The sequence below is a fragment of the Canis aureus genome, chromosome 2, assembly GCF_053574225.1.
Source record: "Canis aureus isolate CA01 chromosome 2, VMU_Caureus_v.1.0, whole genome shotgun sequence".
Taxonomy (NCBI): domain Eukaryota; kingdom Metazoa; phylum Chordata; class Mammalia; order Carnivora; family Canidae; genus Canis; species Canis aureus.
Genome location: NC_135612.1, coordinates 18387830 through 18403128, shown reverse-complemented (window position 1 = coordinate 18403128; position 15299 = coordinate 18387830). Strand labels below are relative to the sequence as shown.

The following is a 15299-nucleotide window of genomic DNA, read 5'->3' as shown; positions in this document are numbered from 1 at the left end:
AATATCTTTCTTTTGTCATTGAAACAAATGTTTAAAACAGCTTACTCATCAGTTAACTTTGGATGAAGAGAGTAAAAAAAACTTTTCTGATCAGGAGATGCTAAGTGCATTAGAAAATGAGACCTATAAAAATTCACAAAATAGAATAAGTGGATGATTTAGATTCAAATGCTGTTTAGTTACGCTCAAGACAGAGTACCATAATAATAGTAAATATTTTAACTTCAGGGAAAATAGGAAATTAATAACAAGATCTAAAAGGTATTAATACCTGCAAGATTCTGCTTCAAGGCAGGATGAAATAATGGGGACCAGATTTACCCTCAGATCTGAAACAAATGAAAAAAATGGAACAGTGTACAAAACAATAATTTCAATAGGCTAGCCATCAGGCAGTGGAAGAATAAGGATCTCTGAGGTATAAGAACAAACAAGGTGAGTTTAATAATTACCCTGGAATACTGTCTTATAAAATTTTCTAGATTTTGACACAAAAAGGAGGAACTGAAGTGGAGTCTGCAGTCACAGAACTAAGGAGACAAGATGGGAGTCTGAGGAAACCAAGGTGACTAAAGTTTTCAGACTAGAGTACTGGAACAGAAAGAACCCTGGAGATTTGCAAAGGGTTCTTAGTGTTCAGCTGAGTACTGACTAGCCCATGTGTACGAGGAAATGACCCAAGTCTAAGAAAGCATCCCCTAAAAGGCAAAAGAGAATAATGGGAGGTGCTTACACAAAGACAAGAATAGTGTCTTTTCCCACTATTAAACTAAAAAACCACAAGATCCACAAATACCTGGGTAGAGTACACAGAAGGATCTTGCATCAGCCCTGTTAGAATGAGCAGCCTGAGCACATGGCCCAACACATCTTAATAGCAAGAATTGAAAAGACCAAACTGCTTCCACATGCATCCTAGGACAAAGCTCAAAAATATAGGAATACAAATATCCAACACCCACAGGGGTAAAATCACAATATTTGATATTCAATGAAAAACTATAAGACATGATGAAAGGCAAGAAAATATGACACAAAATTAAGATATTAAAACAATAAATCAACTAATACTGAAATTTTTCAGGTGTTAGAATCGGCAGACCACGACATCAATACATTTATGATGGTTGACTCTATGCATTCAAAAGTTAAGCAGAAACATGGTAGATATTAAAAGTAAACTAAATCAAAATTTTAGAAATGAAAACTGCAAAGTGTGAGATGAAAAGTACCCTGGTTGGGATTAATAGCAGATAAGAAATAGCAGAAGGAAAAATAAGTAAATTTGATAAACAGCAGTACTAATTATTCTAAAATGAAAAAGAGGGATCCCTGGGTGGCACAGCAGTTTAGCGCCTGCCTTTGGCCCAGGGCGCGATCCTGGAGACCCGGGATCGAATCCCACGTCGGGCTCCCGGTGCATGGAGCCTGCTTCTCCCTCTGCCTGTGTCTCTGCCTCTCTCTCTCTCTCTCTCTCTCTCTGTGTGTGACTATCATAAATAAATAAAAAGTAAAAAAAATAAATAAAATAAAATGAAAAAGAGAAAAGAAAGTCAAAATAAATCAACAGGGCACCCGTGAGCTGTGTTGAAAAAATTAAGCATTTCATATATGTGTAATTGAGACACCAGAGAGGTGAAAGAACACTTAGTGGCTGGGCAAGGCATTTTAAAAAGTAATGATTAAAAATTTCCAAATTTCTTAAAAACTTTAAACACAATATTCATGAAGCTTAATAAACCCCAAACAGAAGAAATATGAAGAAACTATACAAAAGCATATCATGATCCAATTGAACAAAACCAACATACAGAGGAAAATCTAAAAAGCAACAAGAATTAAAACCAAAAAAAACCATACAGAGGAAGAAACAAAAATTTCATCAAATTTCTTGTCAAAATTATTTCTGTAAAACACAGCAGAGCCTCTCTCTCTGTGTCTCTCATGAATAAATAAATAAAGTTTTAAAAAAACATAGCAGAGCAACATGTTTAAGTACTAAAGGAGAAAAAAAACAGTCAACCAAAATATTTTTCAGAATAAAGGTTGGGGGTACCTGGGTGGCTCGTCAGTTGAGCATCTGACTGTCGGTTTCAGCTCAGGTCGATCTCAGAGTCTTGAGATGAAGTCCTATGTACGGTTCTGTGCTCACCGGAGAGTCTGCGTGAGATTATCTCTCTATATATCCATCTGCCTCTCCTTCCCCCTCTAAAATAAATAAATAAATTAATTAATTAATTGATTGATTGATTAATTAAATATTTTTTGAAAAGAATAAAAGTTGAATAAGATGTTTTCAAATGTACAATAGCTGAAATAAATTATCACCAGGTAATTCTCAAGATGTAACAAACGAAAATTGAGCAGCACGATGCTGGACTTAAACTTCAGCACACAAAATCAGATTACATGCAATTTAGAAGGAGATTTTCAAATTGAATAAAAAAGCAAGGCACAATTATACACTGCCTACAAGAAACACACTTCAAAACTTCAAATATAAAAACAGCTATTGGTTGAAAGTAAAAAGATGGGAAAAAATTGGATTGACTCTATTTAAACAACAAAGTAGATTTTAGAGCAAGGTGATACCAGAGAAAAAGAAGACCATTCCATAACATCAAAGGGGTCAGTTTATTGAGAGGATATAATTACCCCTAATATTCAGGTACTTAATAACTAAGCTTCCAAATATACCAAATATACTATGCAGGGCCACCTGGGTGGCTCAGTCAGTTAAACATCTGACACTTGATCTCAGCTCAGGTCTTGATCCCAGAGTTCTGAGTTCAAGCCCCACATTGGGCTCTATGCTAGACATTGAGGCTTTAAAATATACTTTTTTATAAACTACTTTTTTGTAAATTATATACATATATTTTTATATCATGCAAAAATTTATCAAACTACAAGGAATACCTGACAAATCCACAATTAAAGTTGGGAATTTAAAGACCTGTCTTTCAAAAATTGATAGAGATTTTTAAAAAGAACAGTTGGGAGAGCAATTTTAAAATATAGAATATTTTTAAAGGTTATCATCCAACATGACCTATTGAGATTTATAAAACACTCAAACCAACAATAGTAGAGTACACATTTTTATAAAGTACACACAAAACATAGGCTAGTAAATTCACAATGACTAAAGTTATAGAGAGTATGTCCTCTGACCACAATGGAATTAAACTAGAAATCAACGGAAAGATCACTGGAACATCCTCAAACACTTGGAAACTAACTGGCACACTTACAAATAATCCATAAGTCATAAAGAAATCAATAGGGAAGTTTCAAAGTATTTTGAACTGAATAAAAATGTAACAATATATCCAAATTTGAAGGATCTTGCTAAAGCAATATTAGGAGAAAGTCTATAGAACTAAACGCCTATGTTAGAAAAAGAAGTAAGGTTTCAAAAATATGACCACATAAAAAGAAAAATAATTTTTAAATTAAAAATACATAGAAGAAATGAATAATAAAGAACAGGGCAGAAATCACTGAGATGGAAAATGGCAAAACAATAGAGAAAAATCAGTGAGACCAAGAGCCAGTTCTTTAAGAAGATCGATAATGTGACCAATCTTTCAGAATGATCAAGAAAAAAAAAAAGAGATCTGAATTACCAATATCAAAACAGAAAAGTGGCATCACTACAGATTCTAAAGATCTTAAAAGAATAGTAAGGGAATATTGTATATACCAACAGATTTTCCAATTTTGGTTAAATAGAAAATTACTTAAAAAGACACATATTACCGAAACTCATTCAAGGAGGAGGAGGTTTTCTGAATAGCTCTATATGTATTAAAGAAATTGAATTTATATTGAAAAATTTTGTCACTGAGAAAACTATTGTCCTAATGTGCGTTTTATTGATGAATTTTATCAAAAATTTAAGGAAGAAAAAATTATGAATTCTATACAAGTTTTTTTGGGAAAACTAAAAAAGAGGAAATATTTCTCAACTCCCTAAAACTAACATTACCCTGATACCAAAATGAGACAAGGACATTACAAGACAAGTACTAATCAGTGTTCCTCATGAGCATTGATGCAGACATTCTTAATATAGTTTTAGCAAATCAAAAGGACAGTACATCACAACAAAGTGATAACTATCCTAGTAATGCAAAGTTGGTTTAATATTTGAATATTAATCAAATCAATGCATCATATTAACAAACAAAACTGGAATAAATGTTTTTGTGATTTCAATAGCAAAATAGTGTTTGCCAAAATTCAATATCTATTGCTGGTAAAAACTCCCAACCAAGTAGGGATAGAGGGGTGTTTCCTTAACTTGATAATAGCATCTATAAAAAAAATTACATAACTAGCCTCCTACTTGTATTCATTTGCTAGGGCATCCATAACAAAATACCACAGACTAGATAGCTCAAATAAGACACTTATTTCCTCGCAGTCCTAAAAGCTAGAAATCTGAGATCTAGGTGTTGACAGGGTGGATTTCATATTGAGGCCTCCCTCCTTGCTGTCTTCTCCCTTTGTATACACTTGGTCTTTCTTCTGTACATGTGTTTGCGTGTATTTTCTCCTCTTATAAGGAAACTAGTCATATTGGATAACAGCCCAACCTAAAGACTTCATTTTAATTTAATTATGTCTTTAATGACCTCATTTTCATATACAATTATATTCTGAGTTACTGGAGGTTAGGACTTCAACTTATGAATTTGAGGGGGGCACAATTCAGCCCAAAGAAATACTTAATGGTGAAAAACCGAATGTTTTTACCCTGAGATCAGAAAAAAAGCATGGGTATTCATGTTTGCCACCTCTTTTCAATATTGTATGTGTGTGTATACTTTATATCCGTTGCCAACAAGTACAGTTAAGCAAGAAAAAGAAATTAAAGCCATTATTATTAGAAAAATAAGCAAAATTCCATTTATGCAGAGATGACATTCCTCCTTTATGTAGAAAATAATGATGTTTTCTACAAAAGAGCTACTCAAACTAGCAAGTGTATTCTGTAAGTTTGCAGGATGGAAGATCAATATACAAAAATCAATTGTATTTCTATATGCTAGCAGTGAATATCAGAAATTAAAATTTAATGAAATAGCAATTACAATAATGACAGAATTCTCAAATACTTAGAGATGAATCTTTTAAAAATATATGTAAGGACCTGTACATGGACAATTGCAAAACACTCCTGAGAGAAATTAAAGAAAACCTAAGTACATGGAAATGTACCCAGTGTTCACAAGATGGAAGAGTTGAACTGTTAATGTGTCAGGTCTCAAGTAAACACAATTCCAATCAAAACTCAGCAGGCTTTTATTTTTTGTAAAAGTCTACTCTCTAGTTCAAAAATTCATATGGAAATTCGGATGACTTGGAATAACCAAAATTTCTTTGACAAAGAAGAACAAGTTACATTCTAATGCTACCTATTTTCAAGAATTATAGCTACCGTCATCAAGATGAAGTGGTGTTGGCGTAAACACAGACAAATTGATTGGTGGAACAGGTTAGAGAGTCCAGAAGCAGACTCCCACGTATATAGGCAATAATATAAAGGTAATTCAGTAGAGAAAGGATAGTGTTTCAGAAAAAATTATACCAGAAGGTTGGATATCCACTGCAAAACAAAAAGCTTTGGACCATATATTCAAAATAACTCAAAATTGGTCAAAGACCTAATTTTAAAACTTAGAATTATAAAACTTCTAGAAAAATATATGGGAAAACCGATGTGAATTTGTGTTAGGCAAAGTTTTCTTAGCTATGATGTCAGAAGTATAAGCTATAAAAGGTCAAAAAGTATGGTTCAATGCACAATTGGGTTTCACCAATGCTAAAAACTTTTGTTCTTGGGCAGCCCTGGTAGCGCAGCGGTTTAGTGCCACCTGCAGCCTAGGGCATGATCCTGGAGACGTGGGATCGAGTCCCACGTCAGGCTTCCTGCATGGAGCCTGCTTCTCCCTCTGTCTGTGTCTCTGCCTCTCTCTCTCTCTCTCTCTCTCTCTGAATAAATAAATCTTAAAAAAAAAAAAAAAACTTTTGTTCTTCCAATTACATTATTAAGAGAATTTTTTAAAACAAGCCACAGAATAGAAGGAAATATTTGCAAATCAAATATCTGAGGAAAGACTTGTATCATGAATATAAAAAGAACTCCTAAAACTAGACAGTAAGAATACAACCCAATTTTAAAAATAGGCAAAAGAGGGATGCCTGGGTGGCTCAGCAGTTGAGCGTCTGCCTTTGGCTCAGGACATGATCCCTAGTTCAGGGGTCAAGTCCCACATTGAGTCCCACATCAGGCTACTTGTGAGGGGCCTGCTTCTCCTTCTGCCTATGTCTCTCTGTGTTTCTCATGAATAAATAAATAAAATCTTAAAAAACAAAAGGCTAAAGAGCTAAACAGGCATTTCTTCAAAGAAGAGATACGGATTGCAGTTAGACACATGAAAAAATTATCAATATCATTACTGATTAGGAAAATACATATTTAAACCACAATGAGGAACAACACATACCTATTAGATAAGAAAGGCTAAAAAATTTTTTGACTAACTAGAACAAGTTTTAGTGAGAATGTGGAGCAGCTGGACACTTATATATTGCTGGTAAGAGTGGAAAATGTTACAACATTTTGGAAAATAATGTATCAAATCCTAAGAATATTAAATGCACACTTGTCATAGGATCTAGCTATTCCCCTCCTAGACATTTATTCGAGAGAAATAGAAAGCATATGTCCATACAACGACTCATGCATTCATAGCTACTTTATTTGTAAAAATAAAAAACTGGAAGCAACCCAAATATCCATCAATAGGTGAAAGAATACATAATTAAAATACTACTAGGGAGGTACTATGAAGGTCATGAGGAAACTTTTGGGAAGAATGTATATGTTAATTATCTTGATTGTGATGATAGTTACACAGGTGTATATATGTCAAAACTTGTTAAATCATACAAACTTTAAACATGTACCATTTGTTGTCTGTCAATCATACTTCAGTAAAGCTGTTTTAAAAACGATATGCTCAAACCCATGATAGGATCTGTACAAGATAATGAGTACTTGCTATGTTTTCTTTTTAAAAAAAATGTATTTCAAAATAATTATAATAGAGAAGAAGATCAAATCATTGCCTCTAAGGAGTTGACAGTTTTCCAAGAGATTAAGGCTGGTTTTATCTAATAGTTGGGAGAATTGAAGTTTATAGGAAAACCAACCCTTCTGTTAATAAAATCCTATTTTAAAAATTCAGAAGAGGGAAAATTTGTTTATGGTTAAAAGAAAATAGCCATATAGCCATGATAGAGTTGACATTTCAACCATGGCTTGAAAAATAGACATAATTTCAGCAGGGAAAGAAGATGAGAAACAAATTCTAGGTAGGAGAAGGAAGAAGAAAAAGGCAAAGAGATGATGGAACATCTTTTAGGAATAGCAATCAGTACACTTAGAGTAAAATGTTTGGAAAGGTCTTGTGGAAGATAAGCATAGGAAAAGTATGTGGGGCAAATGGGACTTACAGGCCAAACCAAGACAATTCTTCCCCCCTGAATATTTCTTTGACTCTCACAGGCGGAATTAATCAATCTTGACTGTATTCCCCTAGTATTTTATTCCATACTCTGTGATAACACCTGTCACATTTTATTGCATCTTATGTGTGGCTCTTCTCCTAGGCACTCTCCTATTAGAAAGGACATCATTTGGCTCATTACAAATGCTCAATAACAAATGGTTTCCCACTTTAAAAAAAAGTTATAAGTATAATTGATTTAAAAGGATTGAGAGGGGCACCTGAGTGGCTCTGTCTGTTAAGTGTCCAACTCTTGATTTCAGCTCAGATCATCATCTCAGAGTTGTGAGATGGAGCCCCATGTCAGACCCTATGCTCAGCACAGGGTCTGCTTGAGAGTTTCTTTTTTCTCTCTCTCTCTCTCTCTCTCTCTCTCTCTCTTTCTTTTCATCTGCCCCTTCCCCTGCATGTGCATGCTCTCTCTCTTTCTAAAATAAATAAATAAGATATTTTTTAAAAAAAGAATTGAAAAAAATTGGTATAAAAACGATGACTTCACATCATTAACATGTGGGTTATACAAGAAAATAAGGGAAGACATGCACCTTGCTGCCATGCCACCATATTTTCCATCTCACATACATAGCATAATGCTTTGTAGGTAGTAGGTACTCATCTACTTACTGAATGAAGCAATACATGAGTGACTGAGAACCTCTGAAAAAAAAACTTTTTCCTGTTCATGGGGTGTTTAATGCATCCATAGACTGACTGTGAAGATAACCTTTTTTCTGGTCATCTCTGTGTGTTTGAGTGAAAGAACGTGGTAAAAGTTCATTTCTTCTGAGGTTATATGCCTTAAAGATATGTGTGCTAAATATGCAGGAAATGGCATTTTATTTTACTTTGCCATTTAATTTGTATTACAATCCAATTTAATTTAATTTTAGATAAGCCTAGTTACATGTAATTGCTGGTTCTCCCAAGTATTCTTAGCTCAACCTTTTTGTAGCAGTGTGCATTGTGACAGGTCAGCCTTCTGTTGACTAATCTCCTCCCATACAGATAGAAGTATTTCTCATAATTTAAAGAACATTCTGGAAGAATGTTCATAGTTAACAAAAGTAGATTTGTAACTAGTATTTTTATGACTTAGATAAGGAGATTAAAACATAATGAAATGTGAAGAAGTATACATTAAGAAGAGAGTTTGGGGTATCAAAACTATTCTGAGAGTAAATGCAGTTTAAACAATAACCTGTACTAATTTCTTTCAAAGAAAAGAATTTCTTAAGGTAATAACAATTATTCAAATTAGGATGCCATTTATAAATAGTTTCATAGAATGGTTAAAACTAAGTATATTCAATTACGGTTTGGATTACACCATTGTTTTACATAGCAAACTGTTCAGGTTGATTAGAACAAAACCACCAAATAAACTTAGATACAACCCATATTATAGAATATGAATTAGGCTCAAATTTATTTTAGGTACACATATAAAATCTTTAGAGAAATAGACCCCACTTTGAAGAAAGAAAGGATATAAAAAGTTTTTTAAAATTTTTTTTTGGCTGAATCTCTCAGTTTGTGCATCCAACAGCTTTTAAGGCAATTTTGGTGCTTAGTATTCAATATTAGTGTTTTAGTGAAAGTGCTCAGTGAATATTTGTGGAATTTAGGAAGAGTAAAATTATGATCTATAATATATTACAATTCAGAAGTTAGCAGATAATAAAATCTAGGAAAATCTACTCATGTTTTCAAAATAAGCTTTAGTAACTGAAAAGCTGCTTATGATATGTCCTAGAAAGGCAAATTTGTTGACTTTATTTTTTCAGGGAACTCATTTGTACCAGACTATTAGGAAATAGTGAGACATAAATTTCTACCATCTGCTCTTTTTAAAAAGAAAAAAAATACTGTTGTGTTAAAATGCTCCAAATCCAGGGCTAAATAAACAACAAGTTGAGTCAAGAATGCTTCTCATTTAAAAAATAATCCTGGGGGACGCCTGGGTGGCTCAGCGTTTCAACGTCTGCCTTCAGCTCAGGACATGATCCCCGGTCGGGGGATAGAGTCTCATATTGGGATCCCTGTGAGGTGCCTGCCTTTTCTTCTGCCTATGTCTCTGCCTCTCTGTGTCTCTCATGAATAAATAATTTTTTTAAATAAAAATAAAAAATAATCCTGGAATCCTGGGGTGATAAGGTGTGCTAGAATATATCTTTTTCATCTTCTTCCTACTACTGATGAAGAAATTAGTCCCATAAGGGTAAACTGAGTTTAGTGTCTATAGCTTAAAAAAAAAAGGGGGGGGGGGAGGGTTGTTTTTTTTTTTTTCTTTTATACCTGGTACAGTAAGCACTCAAATAATTTCCAAGAGGGAAAAGTCACTTCAGCATGGCATGAGATATATATCATTGTAAATTTTTTAATTAGCGTTTTGGTTTCTTCTTTAATTGACTAAGTAGTCTGGTGACAGTGAGTCTTGCCCTGCAAAGTGGAGACGTTGGGAGCATGTAAGGCCTCAACCCAGATCCTGACAAATTCACCACAGTGATTCTACTACCATAGGGCCACCATTGGGTAGATATTTTCAAGGAGATTTAATGACACAACCTTTGGAACAAAGGAATTGGGGAGGCATACTTCATTTGAAAATAGAAACAGCACTTAGTTCTATTGTTCTAATTTGGTTTTGAGCACATTATTTATTTTTTAAAAAATTCAAACAGACTTAAAAGTATTTGTGTTTCCTTCTCAGAAGTGAGGTTTTGAAGCCTAAGTCAGCTAGTTTTCTTCTTGTAACACCAGTCTGTCTTTTTGGAATCGATCATTCTTTCTTTAAACAATTATTTATGGAACATTTGTATATTCCAGGCATAGTAATAGCTTATTAAAATGTAAAATATAAAATCAAAAAGGCTTGGCCCCAAAAAGGGAGTTTATTCCTTAAGAAGTTATGGTATACTAATTGCTTCAAATTGTCCCTTCCCATCTCTATTTGTCATAACAAAACTTAACACAGTAAGCACATATAAAAAATACAAAATGGTAGAACCCCCAAGAGTGTTTCACCTCATTTATTTATTCATTTACTCAACAAGTATTTATTGAGTATCTACAGATGACAGTAGCTACACTTGTGGTGAACACAGCAGGTATAAATTCATCAAATCACCAAGTTGTACACTTGAAACTAAAATAACATTACGTCAACTATATTCAAATAAGTGGAATAAAGAGAATAAAGATAAGAATCTATGCATTGCCATTTTTTGAATGACTGCTCACCATCGCAATTTGAGCAACAGATCAACTATTTTCCCTTTGAGTCATTGAATCCTAGGTTCTGATAAGAAAACAGCTTGTTTTCTTAATATTCTTGATTAATTTTAACATGATTTTAAAATACAGGTATTTGTTTCTTACAGGTTGCATTTCTGGTGTCCGCATATGCAAGTCCCCAGCTCACAGATGAGAGCTGTTCGGCCGTGGCTGCTGTCACACATTATCTGTATCTTTGCCAGTTTAGCTGGATGCTCATTCAGGTTGGTATTTCATTTCCTCCTCCCCACTCCTTCTACTTTCCAGTGACTCTGCATGGAGAGTCTTCCTACCTGCTATACTTTATGCTGAAATGGAAATGATTCCATATATCCATTACCACATTCCCTTGAGATCAGGGGAAAGAAAACTTTATAAGCCAAACAACATTAGAAATGCCTGAGTGGCTCAGTTGGTTAGGCATCTGCCTTTGGCTCACGTCATGATCTCAGGGCCCTGGGATCAAGCCCTGCATCCGGCTTCTTGCTCAGCAGGAAGTCTACTTCTCCTTCTCCCTCTGCTCATGCTTGCTCACTCTTGTGCCCTCTCTCACTCTCTCAAATAAATAAAATAATTAGTTAATAATTTATTAATAAAATAAATAATCTTAAAGAAAAAAAAATCTCATTTGGGGAAATGAGAAGAAACATAGTAGGGGCAGAAATAAAGGAGTGGTAGGTGATGAGGCCTGTGATGTGGACCCACAAGCCCAGTAAGGAATATGAACTTTTTTCTAGGGGAGGTAATAGAATTAAATCACATGATAATATTTGTATTTTGGAAATATCTCCCTGTTTGTAGTGAATTGGTGACAGAAGAGTTGGTATGGGAACTAAGCTGTTTCCATGCAAAAGAACAAGGTGGTGTTGTGGCCAAGCTGGGAGTGGCCGAAGCAGCAAAGGGAATAAGATAGCTTTTGAGATTTCTTTATTTTCTCTAAGTATAACAATAGAATGTAGAGATTGGTTAAGAAGAATACAGATGGTTGAACCAAAAATGTTCCCCAGGTTTCTGGTGTGAGTGGCTGAAAGGATGGTGGTGCTTTGAACTGAAATAATGACACCTGAAAATTGCAGGAAGGAAGATAAGAATTTTAGGACATACAGAGTGTGAAGTTCCTCCAGTGAGAATTGTGAGAGAAGTGGGATACACAGGACTAAGTCTCAGAATGGAGGCCCAGGCTATATAAATACTTTAGAAAATTGTTGACTTACAGTTGAAAAATAAATCCACTGCTTTGGAAGAGAGAAAGTACAGGGTGAGAGCTGAAGAGTTCTAGTATACTCTTCTGAGAAACTAGTAAATGTTGGGAAGAGACTTGAACTCTTCCTTTTCTGACTAAAATCCCAAATTCTCTTTATTGTCCTATGCTGATTTACTTGATAAAGAAGCAAATATGAAAGTTGGATCCAACTCGTCAATTAAATGGCTCAACTAAATGAAATGCTGCCTTTGGTGATGCTTTCTACATAATAGAATTGTGAAATCTTTCACATGATAGAAGTTGTTTCATATGTGTTTTTGAGTATGCTAGTGAACTATTTTATGTAAACAGATGCATTCAGTCATTTGCATATTCTTTTCTTCTTGTTGAATAAAAGGGTGTGGGGTTTTCACTGTACAGCAATAGCGAAAGCATGTGAGAATACCATAGTGACTCGTGGAAGGGATATTTTCCCAGGTACGATATTATAGTTGTATGCAGAACTGAACTGAGTTACTTAGTTAATAGAAGTAGTTGCAATAATTAGAGCTCTGAATCTGGGTTTGAATTCTGCTTTTGCCACTATCTTTGTAACCTTAATCAAGTTACTGACTCTTCCAAGGTTTTGTTTCTTAATCTGCATGTGATAATAATTCCTTCTGCATAGAATTGTTACTTCATGGGTCTTAGCTCTAATAATGGAAAGTTTATGGTGTTCTCAGAATCCCCCCAAATTAAAAAGTAAAGTTAAATCTAAAACATATAACATAAAACTTAATATTTGCTGAAATCAAAATATTTGCTAGACTCTCAGCAAAATTTTTTAAGAGTTTATCAATGCTGAACTTCTTATGTGCACTTTGTGCATGTTGTTATTTATCCGCTTGGACTGAGGTCCCCAGGGTTATGTGGATGATCTTTGTCCATGTCCCTGACTTACTCAGTTTTTGATTAATGACTCGGATGAAGACACAGGAAACTGTCTTATCAGGTATACAGATGATATGGAGCTGAAAAGACAGCTGAAACAGTGAGCTACCTGGGTTAGGGATGCAGATAGAATCAATATAGAGAAAGTGCTGTGACAGATGGAAAACTGGAGTGAAAGAGACATAATCGGATAGGGGTTAGGATGAACAACTTGAAATATTAATTTAACACAAACTTATTAGCAATTTAATGTGTGACCAGATTGCTTAAAACAGTAACTACAAAAACAACACAGACCTAGGTTACATTAATAACAGCTTGGAGGCAGGTGAAGGAATCGTGGTTACACTGTAATCTACAAATGTTCAGGACAAGCTTGGGACCCTGTAACTACTTTTATGAATCCTGTTTCACCAGGAGCATTAAACAGCCAATGAGAAGTTGGAAACAGTCCTGTAAGAAACTCTGAGGTTACTGGAAATAACTAACCTGGAAAGAATTTAGAGTGATGTGATGGCTGTCTACAAATACTGGAAGGGCTGCTCCAGGAAGGAAAGAGTAGACTACAGGTCCATTTGAAGGAATGGAATAAATGGGTAAAAAATTAGAGAAGCAAAACAATTTTTTTTAAAGAAGCAAATTTTGATTCAATTAAGAACTTTGATAGCCAGTAAAACTGTCAAAATTGAAGAGGCTGTTCCTACAGGCAAAAAGCATCCCGTCAATGAAGTATATTCAAGCAGGGGGAAATGACCAACTTTCAAACATGCTTTTCTGCTTTGGGAGAGCAGTAGATGGGATCGCATATAAGATTTCATCCAACTTAAAGAGACTGGTATATTCTGTATCTCTTTTTCCAGTCTTAAGTAAATAAAATTGTGGCTGATGAACATTTAGGAAGCTAATTAGATTTCTCTACGGCTAATGGTTAGGAAAACTATTTAAAGTACCAGTGAAGTTTAATGTATTTCAGATGGTACACCACACATTTTTCATGGTTTGTGGTGTACCACAAGAGGAAAATTCAATAACTTCTGATTCTAGGTAGGATACGTCTAATGAGTTATTTTGTGGGAAGAAGTTGTCACTTTACCAACCTGTGTTTTCCTATTTATAAAATAGTCTACTAAAACCTTTTTTTTTTAAACTAGAATCCATTTTTAAAACATTATGTAAAAGATTAGGGTCCTGTTAATACAATCCTGCTAGTCAATTAGGGCGAAAATTTTTTGAAAAAAATATTAACATTTTAGTGATTCTACTTCATATTTTTTAAAAGATTTTATTTGTTTATTTGATAGAGAGGTGAGAGAGAGGTCCAGTGGGTGGGGAGGGGCAGAGGAGAGGGAGGAGCAGGCCCCCCATGGAGCAGAGAGCCCCATGTGGGGCCTGATCCCAAGGCCCCAGGATCATGACCTGAGCCAAAAGCAAATTCTCAACCAACTGAGCCACTCAGGAGCTCCTCTACTTCATATTTTTAACAATATAGGAGAGAATTTAATATATGTATGTGTGTGTGTAGCTTATGACAAAAAGTTAACCATTAACTTTTAATCACTGGGCCTAACAATTACTGTTTATTTTGATCTATATTATATCTTCAATCTTAGAAAAAATGTGCTTAAGTGACTTTATCTTAAACTTTTACTTTTCTGTCATATACTTTTGATACATTATAATGAAATTGGATTGTATTTCAGATTAGCTAATGGAAGATTTTATTGGTAAACAAGTTACGTGACTTTTCTAAGTCTAGATTTTCTCATCTGAATAATCGAATTCATAGTAACAGTACCTGTCTTTGGGGATTGTGGAAAGATAAAATGAATTCTTACATGAAAAGAGCTTGGAATTGTGCCTGGCACAGACTCTACACTCCATACATATTTATCATATTTATGCAGTATTATTGGTTAAGCAAATATGAGTGACTAATATTTCATAGATTTTGAAACATATTGAAAACTCTGCTTTTCTAATTTAATTTACACTTTTTTTTTCCCAAAAGGGAATTTACTTGATAATAGCGGGGAGAGACTTAGAGTGAGGCAAACACCAACTAGCCATCAAGTTCCAGCAAGCTAAATAAATAACCTCTAACCTCTTACTAAAGTATATGCATGGCTCATTGTGGGATCTGCAGCTGGTGACCTTCACTCTGTGTCTTTAGGCCTCCTCCTTTTTCTGACAGAGAAGGTATACCATGCATGATGGGACTATAGTAACAAATTATCTTGCTTATTTTTTTTAAGCAAACAACTCTATTCCCTGTGAGGCCATGGAACTTGACTTATCCTTCTGTTTGCTCATCA

The 15299-nt window shown here is 34.5% G+C and overlaps 2 protein-coding genes across 2 annotated transcripts in view; one reads left to right on the top strand and one right to left on the bottom strand.

Moving 5' to 3' along the window:
* Positions 1–15299, top strand: part of ADGRV1 (adhesion G protein-coupled receptor V1) — a 521868-nt gene that overhangs the window by 324445 nt on the left and 182124 nt on the right. Inside the window, exon 84 of the mRNA XM_077865031.1 lies at positions 10961–11077. Within this exon, the coding sequence (XP_077721157.1) occupies positions 10961–11077 (117 nt within the window). The remainder of the gene's footprint in view (positions 1–10960; positions 11078–15299) is intronic.
* The window catches only part of LOC144293846 (uncharacterized), a 131741-nt gene that overhangs the window by 14605 nt on the left and 101837 nt on the right, over positions 1–15299 (bottom strand). Inside the window, exon 10 of the transcript XR_013361245.1 lies at positions 2057–2208. The gene's annotated coding sequence lies outside the window, so the exon portion shown is untranslated. The remainder of the gene's footprint in view (positions 1–2056; positions 2209–15299) is intronic.